Here is a 21,509-nt window from a genome sequence, read left to right on the forward strand (position 1 = left end):
TCATCACAGCTTTCCTGTATCTCCATGAACATTACAATGTAGCCTAACCTTTCCACATAATCATACATAGCACTCACAGAAGCATACGGTCAAAAACTGACCGTCTTGTTACAATAAAAACATCTAAACTTCCAGCCAGGACAGGACTTGAGGCTCCTATTTGAAACACTTGCTGCCTAATGCCTGAATGGATTTACATAATGGCTACATTTTACTTACAAATTCAATTAAAGCTATCAAAGGACTGCTAAAATTAAGATCATTTAGCGGCTCTGGTCTAATAATATTCTGTGCAAGTGGAGTGATGCTGTACTATACTGTGGCTGTGGGGACTTTTCTGCTTGCTCCAGGATGATGGTATTGGATCTGGAAATTGCTTCATGCAATATATTTTTTATTTTTTCCTTATTCTTTAGTCTTCTAGACACAATAACAAGATTATTATCTACTGTAGACAGCTATCTCTTACACATTTATCATCATAGATGAAGATCATCAAGTTAATACCTTTTTTGAACAACAACACTCAGTCCTATAACCATTCATCACAGCTTTCTTAAAAGCACTAACATTAATTAAACATCCTAAACTATTCAACCCAGCTTCTGTGTATTTCCATAAACATTTTAATGTAACCTTTCCACATCATACATAACACTCACAAAAGCATACAGTCAAAAACTAATCATTCTGTTATATTTTAACTTACAGCCAGGACAGACTTGAGGCTCCTATTTAAAACACTTGCTGCCTAATGCCTGAATGGATTTACATAATGGCTACATTTTAGTTACAAATTCAATTAAAGCTATCAAGGGACTGCTATAAATAAGATCATTTAGCAGCTCTGGTCTAATAATATTCTGTGCTAGTGAAGTGATGAAGCTGTAATACACTGTGGCTATGGGTACTTTTCTGCTTGCTCCAGAGTAGGAATGTGTTATTCAGTTTATTTTCTCGAACGTTTAACGCAGCAGTGATGTGTGCGTTTAACGCATTAACACGCATCAATGTCAAGTTGAAATACCATACATGATATACGATACACGATATACGATACACGATAGGTGCGGTGTGGTGTACCACTGTACCTCACAAAACAGGAATTTTTAACAGGTTATACTAGTACCAATGGCGCCATGCATGAGGTAAAATTTGTGAAGGCAACAGCCCTAACATGTCAGAAACTATACATTTAATATTATGATGTATTATAGTTGAAGAATTAATGTTTTGAGCAAGTTTCAAGGCAAATTATTAAGGTCGTCTTCAGATTTTGTTACTTTCAACTGTTGTTTAGCATTGAAGAATGCAAAATTGAAGGTTGAAAATGACTTGCGTGTACACATCTAACGCAATTGCAAAAAATGCATGCGTTTATCGGTACATGTGTTTAACGTTCCCATCCCTACTCCAGAGTGATGTATCAAGTTTGAAAATTACTTCTTAATAGTAATATTTTTTTTCTTTTTTCCTTATTCTTTTAGTCTTCACACATTTACTATCTACTGTAGACAGCTATCTCTTATCATCATACATGTAGATGAAGTTAATACCCTTTTTGAAAAAACAACACTCGGTACTATAAATAACCATTCATCACAGCTTTCTCAAAAGCACTATCATTAATTAAACATCCTATAACTATTCATCACAGCTTCCTTGCATCTCTGTAAACATTATAATGTAACCTCTCCACATTAATCACACATAGCACTTGACTGTCCTGTTGCAATAAAAACATCTAAACTTACAGCCAGGACAGACTTGAGGCTCCTATTTAAAACACTTGCTGCCTAATGCCTGAATGGACTTACATAATGGCTACATTTTACTTACAAATTCAATTCAAGATATCAAAGGACTGCTATAATTAATATCATTCAGCGGCTCTGGTCTGATGATATTATGTTTAAGTGGAGACGATGCTGTACTGTATGACTGTGACTTTCCTGCTTAATCCAGAGTAATGGTTTTACAATTTATCAGTAATTTCTTCTCATAACAACATACTTCTTTAGTTCTTCTAGATACAAAATTAATCTGCTATCTACTGTAGATAACTATTTCTATTATTATTTCACCAGATACTTCTTTCATCTATTATTATTTCACAAGATACTTCATTCAGTTGATATATTTTCATACTACTGATTATGACAGTACCTATGTATCCAAGAGGTACTCAAGTTTGGTTTAGGTAGGGGTGTGCTGCTGAGAATTTGAAACTGGACCCATCAATATACCTATTTGTCAAGAAATTTGGACCCATCGGTATACCAAAAGCCAATTCAGCCCAATTAAACACAAATTGTCTTAGTTTTTACAACTATTTCTTCCAAATTTTTGGGAAAACTTTCAAAATTTGGGCTATAGTGAGGCAACAGTGAGGAAAATTGTGGAAAAAGAACCCATTCCCTATACCAAAATTTGTCTAGAAAAGGAAAAGGGGTTGTTGATATATACCAAAAGGCCGTTAATGCTATAATATACCCATGTTTGCAGCATGTCCCTGTATGGTCATTTGTACTGGGCTATGTACCTTGTTTAATTTATCTCCTTGACAGGATATTTTTGCTGTCCATAAATACAACTCTTTTGCTATCTACTGAAGATAGTAACTTCTCTTTGCAGTAGTATTTTTCTGTGCAGTAGTCCCAATACATATTTTTGTCACACTGGACAGTATTGCTTTAAAGACTCATGTTTTTAATTTGTATTCCAAGTAATTCACTTTTTTTTTTGCATTATCATTTTATTCTAGACAAAATTTGATCTCATATGAAGCAGTATTTTGAACTACATCCGAGAGTTAGCATAAATGTATTTGTATATTGCATGATTACACTCAACAGAATTGTGAATTTGCATTCAGAAATGTCAAGAGTGTCTGCAGCCAATTGTCTGATGATAAGCCTGTGGTCACTTCTTACATTTGGTAAATACATGGGGCAAAATCATAATCTATTTTAGTAAAATCAAAATTGATTTAATTTGTATTATAATGTCATAGATGTATCAATGAAAAAAGTAAGCCAAATTTATTTTGCTTGCTTTATATGCGTGATAGTAAAAAATACAGCCTTCTTCATTGATGGATATACTTCTCAACTACCAACAGTCCAAATACCTTAGCTTTCAATTTTAGGACGATATACATTTACCATCAGAGCATCATAGAGCTGGTATCTCATAGCAAGACAGTCCACATTTCTGGCAAAGTGTTTTCAATTTGACAGTAATTTTAAGCAAAATGACACATTTACTATGCAAATTCTGATTATTCTGATTTCCTGCACACAAGTTAATTATGCCCTGTTTATCATCACATGCATAAGCAGTTTAAAACATCCATATTACTATCTACTGAAGATAGCGCCTGTTTTGCATCGCTAATTGGTTACGTGATATTCTATTTCCCTCTTGCAACTATTATCACAACAATCACCATTTTCATTAGGCAAAAAAAAAAAAGTTCGTCTCAAAGCTTGTGCGCGCATTTGTAAAATCCCGCGATTTGACAAAAAACAAATGCGGAAATCTTTTTTATTTCAAAAATTTTTTTTTTTAGATTATTCCAAGAAAAAATTGGTGAAAATCAGACTTTTTCTCAAAATACCATGAAAAAAAGTCAGGAATAAAATTTTTTTTTTTTAAATCGCACTTCGCATTTGTTTTAAATTTCTCGTGAGCTTTGAGACAAACCTTTTTTTTTTTTTGGCCTTACCTAGATGTAATAGTAACTTGCATATGTATGCAGTCAGTTGTTTCTTAATTATCACCAACTTGGGACCACACAGGAGTACGGGACACCGCTATAATTTATTCCACTTCTACATAGCAAACATTTATTGTTTTTGTTACTGTTACTATCAGGTCCCAACTTACGATTGTGAACATTCACGTAAGAGTGTGCCAATCATGCATTACTATAAAGAGCACCTATAGTCAGTATCTTCCTTGAGTCAGTAAAGCAAAATCAAATTTTGAGATTTTCTTAAAAACTGTCAATTGCTGCAGGAATCTGTTTATGATAGTTTGATTCCATGCATCATTTTCTTTCTGAAAATGTATACTTCTCATCATTACATTTAGAGATACATGATCTAAATTACTGACTCAAGAAAGGTATAGAGACTATAGCTAAGGTGCTGCATCCAACTGGGTGCATGTCATTCTATATGATATTATCAGTCTTGCCATTTCTATGTTAAACAAAGTATATATCACCCTAAGAAGAACATTCCAATTCATAACAGGACACTCAGTATTATAATCTATGGTGTTTACATCAAGCCTTACAGTCTCAAAAATGCACTCAAGATATCAGATATCTGTAATTATTGTTATTTGAGCACAACGGTCATATCTGCATGATGCTGCTTTATACTTTACGCAAAGCAGTTTTATACACTACCTTTTTAAAGATTTTGACAACAAACAAAAAAAATTTTCTTACTACCTGACCCACAATTCAAGTAATGGTCAATCAAACAAATTCTGCTCTTTACCTTATTTTAGATAATTTTGTTTCTCGACATGTCTTATTTCTAAATTCCATTTTGTTTAAAAATGGTAGCGAGACAAAATGCTTACTGTCAAACATTACATTCAGGTTAGGCCAAAGAAAAAAAAAAAAATTGTTGTGTTGCCCTCAACCGACCGACCCTAAATCCTGAAAAATCAGGGTCTGCATTTTTTTTTTTTTTTTGAATGATGATTTTTACAGATTTGTTCAAAAAATCAATGTTTTTCACTTAAAATTAATATTTTATTAAAAGACTAGTCTTTAATTGATGTCTAACAGGTATCCAGAAGTCAGAATTGACAAATATCCACTCATTGAAGCAACAGTATTTAATGTTTGAGGAGATTTTAAAAACTGAAGGTTTAAAAAAAAAAAAATCCCGACCGTCCGACCCAACTTTCCCATTTTCCCACTTGAGGGCAACACAACAATATTTTTTTTGGCCTTATATGTGGGAACCCAAACAATGAGGTATGAAGGGCACTGCAGTGACAAGGACCATGGAAGAGGCAACGCACGATATGACTGTGATATGTTGGGCCCTGCACTTAAAAAGGCAACAGCTTGTAACGATTTTAAAAATCCAACGCAGAATACATTTTTTGCCTCTCCCCAAAAATTGGTCAAAATAAATTTGAGATTATGGAAACTTTCACAACTTACATATGTGACCTGATTTAGTCCACTCACGCTAATGTCGGCAACTATGAAACTGAGATATAGCCAGAAATAGGTTAGGGTTATAATATAGTTAGCCACAATTAGACTATGAACATGTAAAAATGTTGTAATTTCGCAACCAAATCAGTTATAAACATGGGCTTTGGACTGATAGAAAGGGAATTGTTCGTGGAATTCTTACTTCATATAAACCTGTTAATAACTCAATTTTGAAAACAATATGACATAAACCTGAGTGGACTGGATCAGGTCACATATTATACACATGTAATGAAATATTTTCACTAATTTTAAGTGTTAATCACAAATTTCTTCATAAAAAAAAAAGGAAATATGACTTGCTTCTGGGTTCAAATCAAAGATGGCAACACCTACGACAAACAATGTGTTATCAAAGCTGTTTATTACGAACAATATGTTACTCTTCTTTTTGCCGAATCAAAGAGCATTCGTTGACATAATTGCCCACTTTTGATGCTTGGAAATATTACCCACGGCAGCCATATTACATTTTTCCGCAGATACGTGCTATTATTGGACTCATGATCTACCCAGCCTCGATATTGCCTGGGGACTGAGCTCAATAAGGGAACCATCCAAGCATGAAATAAACATGTTGGGACATTCCAGTTGGAATCCTTACACCCCCCTATAGAAGACATGTCCTTGATTATCCACACAGGGAGTGTGAATTTCATATGGGGTTACCTGAATGAATAGCCCTCATTTGAAATTAACACACCCTGTGCGGAAGATTAAGGTCATGTGTTCCATATGGGGGTGTATGGATCTCAACTGGAATAGCCCTTATAGGATGACAGACAGGGATTAAGTTATCAGGTAAAGAGTATAATGTACAGGCACAATAAAGGGGATGAAAGTGATGAATAAAAGGCGGATGGAAAGGCATTGACAATGAGACCAAATGTTGTCAAAACTTAATTTTCAGATTTTGCATCATGATTAAGAACTTCAATTTGATGTGAAAACCATTAAAGTGTGATAGAAAAAAGGCATGTTATAACTTGAAGCTGAAAGGATCGGTACTTAAAACGCAATAAAGAACAAAAGGATTTTGCGGCTTAATCGGGTCACTAAATGCTCTGTGCATGTTTTACTGGAGAATAGCAAAGTACAATTATCAATATGCCTTTTGTTATCGAAGACAATCGAACATACGGTTTTCATATTACATTATTTTATTTTTGTGATTATTATCAATGTAGTTAATGAGCTAAAGATGCTCAAATGGGTAAATTTGCCAATATTTAGCTGAAATGCATGCATAAATGCAGTACTTTTAACTTGTATTTTTCAGCAGTTTGCCTTGAAATCTAGTCAAAGCTGTCTTTTTGATCCACCTTCAGGTGTGATTGGGTGCTTTTGTTGTTGCTTGATCTGGCAACTTGTCAATACAAAATATTGGCAACACTTGTAATGTAAGCAAAGGAAGGCTGGAAATAAACTTCTATATGAACAGGACGTCCTTAGCGATTTGATGGTTTGAAAGGTCAAAAGAATAGTCAAATCTTGGGGGGAAAATATTGCATTGCTTGAACCAAAATTTCATGTACTACTCGATTTGTATGCCATTGTTGACAGGCTGCATATTATTAAGGTAAAGGTAAAGGAGCGATCCTGTATAAACAGTGATCGGAGTGCCCATCTCTCTTTCATTGGCGATTGGGCCAGACTCCTCCATGTAATGTTGCTATAGGGGATCGCTACACCTCCTCTACAGCGAGTCTGTTACCTTCCCAGCATTTAAGAATGCGGTACCCATTTAAACACCTGGGTGGAGAGGAGTAATCGAGATAAAGTGCCTTACTCAAGGGCACAACACGATGGCGTCGCGGGGTTCGAACCGCAACCTTCCGATTATGAGTCAGTGCCCGTTCCGCTAGGCCAACGTGCTCCCTAAATATTAGTGGATATTATTAATCCACTAGTAAAAGAACATTGGGATTGTCTAGACTTTCCTTATTTGGTTTTATATCATGTATATTCAATTTACAAAGCCCATGTTGACAGGTCAGAATGGTTGTAAGTGACATTTTAGGCGAAATTGAGTTATTGATGGATTATGAAAATATAGGTTAATGAACATTTTAAGCTATTTTACAAGTCTTATATACATGTACAATACATAAAATTTAATTTAAATAACTAAAGTTTAAACAATACATAAGTGACAAAATTGAAGTATAAAGAACGCATCTCCTGCAAATGAATGAAACAATGTCCTTGCACTAATCCTATGATAAAGTTACATGCGTCTATGATGCATCAATTACCTGTGACATGTCTATTTTAGTTTCGTCAAAAATAGGCTCAAATTGACAGCTCTGGACTCAAATGCTGCGGAGGGAGGAGTGACCCATGATATTGGGTAAGTTATTCTGGAGATACCTATATGGTCAGGGACGCAGAATATCATGCAACTAGACATAGTTTCTTCCCATCAGCTAAGATGAGAGGGGGAAGATGGTGCAGACTACAATGAGAGAGGATGTTGGGAGAATCATTTACTGTGATACCAACCTGGCCTGGAAATATCATACCACTGGGCATATGCTTTATTCTCATCAGCTGAGATGGTGAGGGGAGTGGGGGCAAGGTCGGCACCAGAGGAGAAAGGGAGAATCATTGTTGTAGTTACTGTGATACCAACCTGGCCTGGAAATATCATACGACTGGACATATGGTTTATTCTCATCAGCTGAGATGGTGAGGGAGTGGGGGCAAGGTCGGCACCAGAGGAGGAAGGGAGAATCATTTTTGTAGTTACTGTGATACCAACCTGGCCTGGGAATATCATTCGACTGGACATGTGGTTTATTCTCATCAGCTGAGATGGTGAGGGGAGTGGGGGCAAGGTCGGCACCAGAGGAGGAAGGAGAATCATGTTTGTAGTTACTGTGATACCAACCTGGCCTGGGAATATCATACGACTGAACATATGGTTAAATCTCACCAGCTGAGATGGGGAGAGGAGTGGGGGCAAGGTCCATGCCAGAGGAGGAAGGGAGAATCATTGTTGTAGTTACTGTGATACCAACCTGGCCTGGGAATATCATACGACTGAACATATGGTTTATTCTCATCAGCTGAGATGGTGAGGGGAGTGGGGGCAAGGTCGGCACCAGAGGAGGAAGGGAGAATCATTTTTGTAGTTACTGTGATACCAACCTGGCCTGGGAATATCATACGACTGAACATATGGTTAAATCTCACCAGCTGAGATGGGGAGAGGAGTGGGGGCAAGGTCCATGCCAGAGGAGGAAGGAGAATCATTGTTGTAGTTACTGTGATACCAACCTGGCTAGGGAATATCATGCGACTGGACATATGGTTTATTCTCATCAGCTGAGATGGGGAGGGGTGTGCGCAAGGTCCACGACAGAGGAGGAAGGGAGAATCATTGTTGTAGTTACTGTGATACCAACCTGGCCTGGGAATATCATACGACTGAACATATGGTTTATTCTCATCAGCTGAGATGGTGAGGGGAGTGGGGGCAAGGTCGGCACCAGAGGAGGAAGGGAGAATCATTGTTGTAGTTACTGTGATACCAACCTGGCCTGGGAATATCATACGACTGAACATATGGTTAAATCTCACCAGCTGAGATGGGGAGAGGAGTGGGGGCAAGGTCCATGCCAGAGGAGGAAGGGAGAATCATTGTTGTAGTTACTGTGATACCAACCTGGCCTGGGAATATCATACGACTGAACATATGGTTAAATCTCACCAGCTGAGATGGGGAGAGGAGTGGGGGCAAGGTCCATGCCAGAGGAGGAAGGGAGAATCATTGTTGTAGTTACTGTGATACCAACCTGGCTAGGGAATATCATGCGACTGGACATATGGTTTATTCTCATCAGCTGAGATGGGGAGTGGATCGCAAGGTCCACGACAGAGGAGGAAGGGAGAATCATTGTTGTAGTTACTGTGATACCAACCTGGCCTGGGAATATCATACGACTGGACATGTGGTTTATTCTCATCAGCTGAGATGGAGTGGATCCAAACTGCAAGGCGACGCTGTCCACCGTATCTCGTCCACCCACCTGTACAGGGGAGATAAAACAAACCGCATCATAAAAGAGCTGTGAATAAATTTACATCTTTTTAAATGATTGCTCAATTCATTGTCTCTCATTGTGATTAAGGGCATAATGTATACATTCAAATCAAAAGAATGCACTTGTTCGCTGCTACGTATACCTCTTTTTACAAAATAGCATCTCATCTCAAGTCGACATCACTCCAAATCATCCTCAAGTCACATGGTTTAGGAATGTTCTATGTATTCCTATACCATGTGATTTGGGGATGATTTGAAATGACCTCCACTTGACATGAGTCTGTTATTTATTCCTATAGCTATTATGTAAAAAGATATGTGTAGCAGCCGACAAGTGCATCATTTTGATATGGATGTACATATTTTCACTATTGAACACTATGTAACAATAACTAACATTCAATACCACCCACACATCATCAGTATGATCCCTGGTTGGCTAAAGTTTGTTAACCTCTCCATAATGCGCTAGCCTGAACAGATGTAAGGATGTTGTAAAGACTTAATTAACAATATTTAAGCGCTGCACTTTAATTGCACAAGAGAACATGGAGTAACACTTATTCAAAATTTTTTAATGTTTACAATGCTTGCTGGTGTACATGTAGTAAAAAAAACTGTTAAGTTGGCAGAACATGTCGGCAAATTTCAATTAGAAGTTTTTTTACATCATTTTCTGTCAGTTTACACATGCTACATTTTGATGGAAACCCCATCAAAATCGGACATCTGGTTACTGAGTTTTGACTCAGAGCAATTTATCAATAGCTGAAAACAGTATACAACAAAAGAATTTGAACACTGTTTTTGCCAATATCTCAAAAACAATATTAGCGACACCTGACTCATTCCCCTTGATCGCGTCACATATAATTTATGTTTATCTGTTAACTTACTGTATGTTCCAGTGTGCCTCTTGGCTGATCGTAGAAAGTTTTACGTCTCGACGAAGCATCGTCGCTCTTCATTGAACTCAAGTCATCCGGATCTGTGATACATAGATAGAAAAAAATGAAATAATGATGTATTACCATGAACATAAATGAGGGACAATATAAGTAAATGAAGAACTGAAGTGATCTGGATCTGTGATAAAAAGGCACAAAAAATATGAAATAATATTATAGTATTATAATGAATATAGATGAAGGGCGATATAAGTAAATAACTTACTCAGCTACTCCACAAAGTTTGGTTTATTTTGCTACCATTGATTTCACACACACTTTACGTGGCAATCATCAGGCGAAATGACGTAAAATATACATTGGCAAGTGCTTGATAACTTTTGTCAATTAGTGTGTTTGCTGTAGATGGTTTTTTTCCAGAATTAAATTTATGCAAACTCCTTAAGGTCGGATCGTCGGCTATCGTGTCATGCACCGAATCCCCTCAAAATTTCCTTAATTGTGCCCTATCCTGTAATAAATATATTCCCCAAATTACAGATCGGGGCATCATTTAAATCGTTCAGAATCCGCAAAAAACGAAATGTCAATTTTCACTAACTTAGCCGTCTCATTGATATTGCACAAATCACAATAGTATCGTGCATGTATGAATAAAATAATAACATTGCGTAGCATTGTTTCATTGAACATTTTTGTCTGATTTTTCTGGGAAATTTTTAGAATGCTATGAGTTGTACAGTAAGAATATATGAAATTCTCAGTGCTTTATAACATTTAGCGAGCGACAAAATTCAACACACTCGTGCACAGCGGCTCCCTCGGCTCTTGAATTTGCAACGGAATTCAGCTACGAGCATTCGCTACACTCATACACACACGTACACCGCTTATCACGGAGCTATTTTGGCTCCCAGGTTTTCACTAGTTTTCGTGCACAATTAACTTACCAGTCAATTTGGTAAATATCCAATACCTCAAAGTCATAAATAAAGTGTAGATATGCATGTTTCTAAAACTGAACCATTATTATTGGGTTTTACGTGTCGGGTAAATTTCATGATTTCGCCATGGACCTGTTCCATTAAACACTGTACAAACTACAACCAAAGGAGCCCATGCAGCGCCGGGCATCGCCTAAAATTTTTTTTCCAATTGCGATAACACTGTTAACACACCTCGCGAGCAAACAAAAAAGACCACGGCAGCCAGCAAAATTACGACAACATAAGACTCCCTGTTTAGTGGAAAAAAGTTTTGTTTACCTTTTGAAGGATTTATCTGAATAGTGTTTTCCCACCCAGTGAAAGTATTAGTGTTTGGTCAGAGACTTTTGAAGTAGCAAAGATTGATTGTTGTAAATAGATCTTTCTTTATGAATGAAATTTGCCATCTGCTACGTAATATTTGGACACTTACACACTCAAAAGTGTTTTCTGTAAAAAATGCCTAAAATAGGGGATTTTCAGAATTATTGTCACAAAAATTGACTTAATGTAGACATTTTTTTTAAATTGAAAGTTAAACACAACAAGATTACCTAAATTCTCTCGCCAGCTTTTGTTACTTTTCAGCTTCTTTAAGCAGAAATAAATTTTAACGACATCAATATTTTCACAGACTAGAAACACATGCTATTACGTAATTAATGGACTTAGGCGAAAAAGCTGGCGAGAGATTTTAGATAATATTTATTTACAATTTTTCCGATAGTAAAAGTTGGAATCAGAGTTCAAGTTTTTGCTAGCAATAATTATTAGTCGTAAAATTAAGGTTGAACTAATTAATTGATATTCATTAATTAATGCAAATTAGCAACTCAAATATTTTGTGGTTTCAAGCATTGGGGTGTGTAGTTTACTCATAAAAATCAAGAGGTGTACACAAGGAGGCGGAATGTTTTTTATAATTTTTTCCTTGCCGACGTGTGGGAACCGAGTTTCCTACCTTAATAAGGCCAAAAGATATTATTTGCTTGTCCACTTTTTACAGATGGGTCGGTCGGTGAAAGGTTTTTAACCTTTGTCTTTATTTTTTCTCCAAAAGTGACCAGCATGCCAACATTCTCACTCGGTCTACAACTCGCCTTGGGACTGGAGGCACGATTGGACGCTTCAATTCATGTCAACAACACTTTTGTTCAAACTCCTTTCTCAAATGCACAGGTCTATTGTCTATTGCAAATTGAAGAGAGGTAACCCAGTAGTTGCATTATCTTGGTATATATCCAAAAGGTGGCAAACATGAACTTCATGATTTTGCAATTCAGAATATAATTTTTTTTTTAGCTTCTTCATGTCAGACGATTTTATTTCCAACCAAATAATTGAAGATTTTTAATGAAAATAGTCAAATAAGTTTTTATATGTGTTTCCAAGCCTATTAAATTTCAATGGGGTTATGAGAAAAAATTGCTTTCACCTGATGCAAAATCTACATTTTGATGGGATTGAAGCCATCTGGTCAAGCAGTCAAGCACCTTTAATGCGTAGATTCTTGAAACACTATGGACCACAATGGCCTCATCCCAATGGCATAGTTCAATAACCTCAATTAAACAATCATAATGCAAAATTTAACCTTAAGGTGCAGATTATGAGTTTTTGTACCCAAATTTTCAAAGGTCAATCAATGAATGTACATGTGTATTGTGGTTCGAGAACTGTGCACTAATAGATGTTAATGTTCCTAGTGAAATCATGAATAAAACAAACTTCAATCCTGTTTCTATCTGCTGGCATCTATCTAGATTTAATCCTAAGAATCTCCAATCAATTTATATAGATATCTCATTAGCTGTGTTCACACTGAAGACAGACACTCAAGAGGAACTCAAGGTATTGTCAGTGTGGACCCACTTAGAGGTTTGACACTCCAAGGGAAACTCTGAGGTTTGGGTGACCTCAAACTCTCAAGATTTTAAGAATTTAGTCGGACCTCCAAGCGTACTTGGATTAACTTAGAGGTTTGTGTCCGCATGGACACATTTGAGGGTTACATTCAGAGGTCAACTGCATGATTGTGGCAGATCATTGTGCACACGTGATTGGTATTTTCCTGTTTCTACACCCTAAACACATGTTACTCACTTAGGTGTTGGCTCAGGGATTTATGCTGGCAAAACCATTGTATGAACACCGCTAAAGTGACTTAGAATTTAATTTTTTACATTTGCTACATTTAGAGGTTCATACCCTTGAAGGTTACCGCCAGGTCTGAACATAGCTATTTCTCCTTACCGATGGATTAGAACCAGAAGGCCCTATCTACAATAGCTGCCTGGTGTCATATTAGATTATAAAATGTACATAATAGAATGAAGAAATTCTAAAAATTGTCAAAATGTCTATAGGGCAGGTATTGCAGATAGGGCCTTCTGCCTCTCTATTCCCTCGTTATTTTTTGTACTGCCTTAGGGAGGAATTGAAAACCAACATCTGCCCCTTTCACATTTAGATTTCCATGAAATACAAAAATAATGTCATCTAAATAGAACCATAAATGATTAAAACATACAAATCCAACCCTTGGAATGCATGCCAAGACATTTGGTATCTGACATTTAACAAAGGTTTCAAATATTTAACAATGGATCTGGATCGGAGTCTCTCCGAAGCTCAACAAGAATCCTTTACCAGCAGAGAGTAATTGGATAGATTAGTGTGATGTTCCAAATTACTTATTTGATTTCAAAACATTTATCATATGATGTTGGTAACAAGCAGAATGATTCACTTTCCACAGACTTTGAGATTTGGGCAAAAGAAAAAGTGAACATTTAACTAATCTCAAATTTTCACAGGGTGACAGATAAGTAGGGGAAAGCCCAAGATGGTGGGGGGGGCAAATGCTGCCATCCTTGCCCCCTGGTGCTGCTACTGCTCTTAAAAGCAGTGGTGTCTGAAGTAATAAATATAGAGGGGGAATGGGGAGATTTTGGGCCAGAATTACTAGGCTATGAGAAAAATGTTCAATTCCAGACTATTTTTAGCCCAAAATACTGGTTATTTTGTTATTTAGGTGGTTGTCTGCACGAAACGTCAGAAATTTTGAAAATTGAGTTATACTACCATTTCTAACTTCTAACTTGCTCAGTACATACAATTACTGATGTTGAATCCCCAGGTCAAGTTTGGTGGTAAAGTTATGAATTTTTATATGTCCATTTTCTTTATGTTTTTATTGTGGGTTTTTTTCTCCGCACTTTTTGCCTATATCTCAGTTTCATTATTATACTTTAGCCTGATTGGACTAGATCTGGTCACAAATATAGTGCATCCTGTGACTACATGTTGTATACCCCACAACTGCAATAACAATACGACCATCAAAACAGGAGTAATCACTAATCAGTTTCAAAGTCCAACTGTTTTACATAACTACTAAAAAATCAATAAAACACAATTTTAAAAATTTGATCACTTCTTTTATCTCAAAATTGATTTTATTTTTGATGTTTCAACTCATAATACATCAAATTTCATCAGTTGCATTACGTGTATAAATCCATGAAAATAACAAGACAAGAAAGGTCTTTAAAAAATAATGACCCTGTAAACATGGATTTGGAACCACAGCACATGACATGACTGGAATTTCCTCCACACTTTTTGCCTATATCTCAGTTTCATTATTATAATTTAGCCTGATTGGACTAGATCTGGTCACAAATATAGTGCATCCTGTGACTACATGTTGTATACCCCACAACTGCAATAACAAATAAATAAATAAAATAAATTAACACTTCACAAATCAGAAAACTCTTCCCTTTGCTGACCTTTAACTCCTAACAACACACCATACTATCACATAGTAAAAGTACTACCATCACCTCAACATGTTGACAACATCTAGCAGTTTTAAGCATACTAAAACATTGACTGCTCCCATAAAATTTTTTAATTTTTAACTCTTACATTACCCAGGGGGTCACTTTCATTGTGGCATGTACACCATCCGCGATAATGAAAACGCGTAAAAAGGGTCGTTTTTCGTGGGTAGGCACGATACGCGCGAATCGTGTTTAGGGTGTCAAAAACAAGAAAAATGGGGGAAAAGGGTAGCAAAATTGCAATTGCTAAATACGCGGAAATGAAATTTAGGGTATGAAATTTGATGTAAGGAATAAAATCCCTGTTTAGGGTATCGTTTTAGCCAAGGGTTAAATCCTTGTTTAGGGTGCTTTTCAAAAGTTGATTATACAGGCCGCAATGGAAGTGACCCCCGGGTTACATTATAAGCTTTTGAAGCTTTTACATAAAGTTACAAAGTAACTATAATATACCAAGACCAAATTATTGTAGTATATTAACTGCTCTAATAGAGCATATATTATCTTTCTTTATATTCTGTTATAGAACAGAACAATTTGGAGTAATGAATTAAAGAGTTGACAGGAGATTATGAGTTAATGTTTTCTGTTGTTTCAGTGTACATGTTCTCAGCGTTGATGGTTTGGTGGACTGTCATGTAACATGGATGTAAGCGTGATCCTAAAAATGCCTTTCACATTGACCAGAACAAGACCTCTTCTACATTGAGGCTGGCTTTCCTTTTTAAAGGGAGTTTTTATTTCCAAGTTAACCTGATTCCAAAAGACCTAATTCTGATGAGGCACTAGATCATCACTTTCAAATATGAGTGTCCCTTGATTTTATCATCAATTTTGTTTCTACACACATGATACCATGTTTACCTTTACAATACATGGCTTCCGCAAAATGCTTGGGGGAGATCCCATCAGAACCCAAGTGTGTTTCCACATGGAAGGAAGTAAACTAAACAAACAAACATACATGAGAGCTCAAACTTGTATCATCTTCCAATGATAAACAAGACACTTTGCTCCATGTAATAACACAAGCATACTATTGCCTGCCAGACTGTAATCTTCTATGACGCAATATGCAAGTCTCAAAATACTATCACAGGGATCTGTACCTACGACATTTTAAGTGCTACCGAAAAGACCCATGTGATCCACCCTCATACATGCTCATCTATCACGGCACAGTTCATTAACACCAATATATTTGTACATTTACAGAATGACCTTTGAGTAAGTTGGGTGTTAAAACTCATACTTTACAACTTCAAGTCAAATTGTGAGATATGATTGTATATGGGGGGTTATAGAACTATGGATGGGAGATGAATTCATCTTCATTCATAATGCATACCGCAATATTAACCTGCAGTTAATCCTCCCATAAGTGTTCTTCAGCGTACTAAGGCCTTACTCTGAAGCAGTCTCTGAGGTCATTTACACAGATATACAAGAATTTTGTGTGTTATTTGATGGGAAAAGTACTTGAACACTTTCTACATGCTCTTATGTTTAATAAGAACATTTGTCGTCAACACCAGTTCTTTGATCTAATTTAAATTTAAAATGCTTGTGTACAAGTTTAGAAAATCTGTGGTAAAAAAACATTTCTAACAAATTTTGGTAAAAATTATAAAAATGTTGAAGTACAAGAACATATTCAAAACAATTGTGTGAATTTGCTACTTGATACACTGGTTATATCATCATATTGTACTTACTAATTATAATTGTTGTGAGCATGGTAGAAAAGAACATTTTGAAATATCCTCAATTTCAGACAATTTCCAAGCTACAAAAGGTTCCAATGCTGGTGATTAGTTGTTCCCCTTTCAACAAAATGTAATTTTGCACAGATACAGATAGAGTACTGTGACTGCATACATATTCATACTAAATGCTTATTTCAGAAATTAGAATGAAATGTTTCCCAAATATGTCACACTCTATTGCCTCATCAACCCTTAGCTTTTGCCTCAATCTTTGAACCAATTCCAGGTTTGACGTCAAAATTCCAAAAACAAACACTGCACCTGCACTGATTCAGACTATGACACAGTCCTAATTTTATTTATCTACAATTTTACGTCATGGGTGATTTTCACTATCTATACACCATGATTTTGTTAGTGACCTTAAACATTGCAGTCCTCTGCCCCAGACATGTTTCTGAAAATGCTAATGAAATTGTATTAAGGCCTATACCAGCGGTTTCCAAACCGTGGGTCGTGACCCTTTTGGGGGGCCGGATTCAACCCATTTTATCATTAAAATTGCAAATTTTTGCATGCTTCGCGCGTATTTGTTATGGTAAAGTCATTCTGGAAGCCGGTCAGCGAGGTGACTTAAATTGGGCCCCTTTTGTAATTTTGCCTGGGATTCCACTGATAAGTTTCGTAAGGTAGCTGCCTCGGATACAACACCCTTGCAGAAAAATAGCTCCTGTGTCAAATCAATCAGGTCTATTCATTTCAATCTTTAACATAACAAAGAAAAGTATTTTCCCCACCTATTTTAAGAGTCTTAAATAAGAATTGTAACAATTCTTATGTTTTTCTTTATTTTTTGAAAATTCCCTAAATTTTGACAGTCTTTGATTTTTTTCCCACTTAGGAAGGAGCTATGGTTACCAAACTTTCAGGGATGGTAAATAAGCTTAATATCTAAATTCTCTCATCAGTTTTTTTTTTGATAAAAGGTTTACTTTTTGAAAAAATAATTTTCCTATTTTTATTTTAGGGAATGTTAGAAACACTGTAGCTTAAAATAGAAACACTTAATTGGAAAAAGCTGACGAGAGAATTTAGATATTAAGCTTATTTACCATCCCTAAAGTTTGGTAACCATAGCACCCTTCCCTGTTGGCTAAAAAAATCCGAGAATTTAGGTAATTTAGTGTTTCTAGAAAAAATCAAAAAATCATAAAAAAGTACCAACATTCCTTTTAAATATATACGGTACTTAAGTAACACTAAGTTAGAAAATAAACTTGGTTTGTATTATTCTGTGATATATTGGCAGCAAAATGAAACTTACAACTTTTATATACAGCTGCTATAAAGGTGAGAAAAACCAGTTTTAATAAAATCTTTGTTTTCAAAAATGTGCCTATTTTGAGAAATTGGCAAAGTGCCAAAAGCCCTTCTCTGTAGTAATTCAATGGGATTTTGAGATGACAAAAAGTTGCATAAATCAAAAACCCTTTTTTGGAAAAAAATTAAAACTTGGCAAAGTAAGGTTTTCTCATCAATACACACATCCTATATAATTTTCAAGGAGTTCTGTGCATGACACCGTAGCCGATAAAGCCACCTTAAATTGCAATGAGTTGAAATGTGTTTATTTAAATTACTAAATGCCTTCAGCTTTCCAAAAATGTATACTTTTGCTAGATTAGGGTTAATAATTGTGGAGATATTCTAATTTGAAACTCAATTGGTGCAAAAATTCATAATATTTGTGATGTAACGCTAAGGGCACAGGGGCAAATTCAGAACACATGGCCATTAACCAATATTTAAGTCTGGTGAACAAAAACAACACTTTACATAGGTATACATTCTGACCATTTTTATTTCACAATCAGAAAAAAATATACCAAACTTTTTTGTCTTCTTATCTGAATTTTTGTGTGAGCCTATGTAAATAAACATGTCTATGCACAGGAAACTCACACTATCATTGTGTACTGAATTTATGACGTCAAAATTTTGTTATTACCGGTATCATTGATTATCATCAATCAATATATCTGTAGATTGATGAAATAGAGTAATCACATGGTCTATGATGAGACAAGATTGAGGACACTAATTAATTAGGACTAACGACTTCATGGGTTTATGAAGTCGCCACTTAATATTTTATTTTAGTATTCAAGGTCAATGCACAACAAGGTTAACATGGTTAAGAATCATCAGCATTCTGTTTAAAACTGTATTTGTATTTGGTTTCACACCATGGGCCATCAAACTAATTGAAGGAGGCAAAACGTCCAAATCGTCACACTCACCCCGCTACCAAATTGACTGACCAAATTAATGCAAGCAAAAGATGTAAAATTTGCAGCTTTAACACTATTAAATATGGGTCATAACTGTAATTGTTAACTCCCAACTCCTCAAATCCTAACTCTCTATTACATGTAATCCATTTGCATACGCGGCATGAAACTACATGTAAGGCAAATTCTCCGCAAGGCACAATCTCACAAACAGCCTGTATGACATACATAACTCTAGTGATATTAACATATAAATTAGCTCTGAAACCACATGCTTATATATAACTTAAGCATCAAGCAAGTTGCTTTACAATGTTCAGCAAGACACAATCTCAGAACTAAACTTACCTGATCTATATCCCAACTCCCCAAATCCCAACTCTCTATAGTACCAGCTAATTACAATGTTTAGCAAAACACAATTTACACAACTTTATAAAAAAAAAAAAAAAAATTAAAAAATGTTCGGATCTATACAGCGCCTTTAACATGTGCATGTATCAAACTGCTTTACATTTATTCTGGCGTCGTTATAAATATGTCAGCTGCCATACAATGTCCAAAGCATGGTCATACCTTTGGGCAGCGCTCAATGGACAATATTCATAACAGCTCCCCATTTCACCCCTGGGTAGAGAGAGGCAAGTAAGGTAATTAAGCACCTTGCCCAAGAGCACAAAATGGCACAGCCGGGGCTCAAACTTGTAAGGCAGAGTCCGTACCACCATGCCACTCAAACAAAACTCAAAATACACAACTCCCCAAATCCCACCTCTCTCTATGATTAAAAATCCATTTAGGTCTGAGACATGTTGTAACTAAAGCAAATTGGTTACCTTACAACGCCAAGACACAAACTCATTTACACAGCTCGATGACCATGCAGACTTTGCATGTGCCAAATTAATGCATGTTCTATATTATAGCCAATACAAAGAGATCCATAGTAGAAATTTTCACTCTACATTTCTTTTCGCGCTTTAAGCGTTCAATGCTTCTACTGCGAAAATAAAAATGCGCAAATATATTCCTTTTGTGTATAGGTCAATATAAAGAAATTTAGAATCAGCAGCTTAAAAATGACAAAGCGCAAACAAATAATCAAGCGCAAATGTCCACTTTACAGTAGTAGGATGCATCGGCCTGATTGACCATATAGCTGGCCGGCTGACTGGCCATTTCACTTTGTACACATGTTCTTTGAAATAGAAATTGACATCTTAAGGGATTACAGAGGGGTTTTCAATTTGGTAGTGGGTTCCACATTTTCTTAGTACATTTTACAAATTCATGAATACACATGCTTGAAATAGCACAGATAATATGATCATAAGGACATGTGAGTATACTCATGTGGTTCTTGCCATGGGGATTGTATTGTTTCAGGTTTAATGTTTTTCAAATTCAATAGCACCCACATTTTAGATACCATGGATAATATGGTAAAATTGACATGTGGTTCTTGAGATATGATAGATAAAATACTTTTTCATTAATACATGCTTTGCCTTTTCTCAAATGTAAACTCACTAATCCAGAAATAATTAATAAGATTTTAATAGGCCTATACTTTCATGTTTTCCTTTTTTTTATTTTAATGTAATAAACATATGCATAAAGTTTTCACTTTGTACCAATTTTTCATTTTTCTTATGCAAAAATGGTTCTAAACTAACCACTGAAACCTGCATCACAGCCCAAATGTGACAGTCAGAAAACTTATCGCTTAAAAAGAAAAAATACTTTTCCAAAGATTTCCAGTTTAGTCTTCTTGCTCATTTACAATGATGTTAAAAAAAAACTATCAAAACGGACCATCAAAACAGGAGTAATTACTAATCAGTTTCAAAATCCAACTGTTTTACACAACAACTGAAAACAATAAAACACAATTTTAAAAATTTGATCGCTTCTTTTATCTCAAAATTGACTTTATTTTTGATGTTTCAACTCATAATACATCAAATTTCATCAGTTGCATTAGGTGTATAAATCCATGAAAATAACAAGACAAGAAAGGTTTTTAAAAAATAATGACCCTGCAAACATGGATTTGGAACTACAGCACATGACATGACTGGAATTTCTTCACATCTTGACTCTTTTGTGGCAGAGGAAAAATGCAGCAGCAAAGCACATGGAATATGTCATACTATTTACTGGCCCTCTTGTTGGTAATGCGTGTCTTCAATGTAAGTAAATGGCAGATTGATGATCGGAGCTAAATAGTGTCTTGCTAAAGTGCTTTCAAATTGTTGGCATGTAGTGGCTGGTCACTTTTTCGTGTAAAGCCTGTGTTATTTAGCAGTAAAAGCTATGGTAAGTGCGTTGTCCACCATGATTAACCCTTTTTGCTGCATTGATATGGGATATTAACCTTTAGCGTAAAGTTTGGAAAAAGATGAGCCCTGTCTCTTACAAATCCCACACCCTAGATGCATTGGCGTAGATCCCGGGGGATGGGGGGGTTAAAT

At 35.8% G+C, this 21,509-nt stretch overlaps 1 protein-coding gene across 1 annotated transcript in view; it reads right to left on the reverse strand.

Annotated features, from left to right (window-relative positions):
* The window catches only part of LOC140150844 (oxidation resistance protein 1-like), a 112,057-nt gene that overhangs the window by 53,021 nt on the left and 37,527 nt on the right, over window positions 1-21,509 (reverse strand). The window contains 2 exon segments of the mRNA XM_072172989.1: window positions 9,172-9,279; window positions 10,193-10,284. Of these exon segments, the coding sequence (XP_072029090.1) occupies window positions 9,172-9,279; window positions 10,193-10,284 (200 nt within the window).

The sequence above is a fragment of the Amphiura filiformis genome, chromosome 4 (assembly GCF_039555335.1).
Source record: "Amphiura filiformis chromosome 4, Afil_fr2py, whole genome shotgun sequence".
Lineage (NCBI taxonomy): Eukaryota > Metazoa > Echinodermata > Ophiuroidea > Amphilepidida > Amphiuridae > Amphiura > Amphiura filiformis.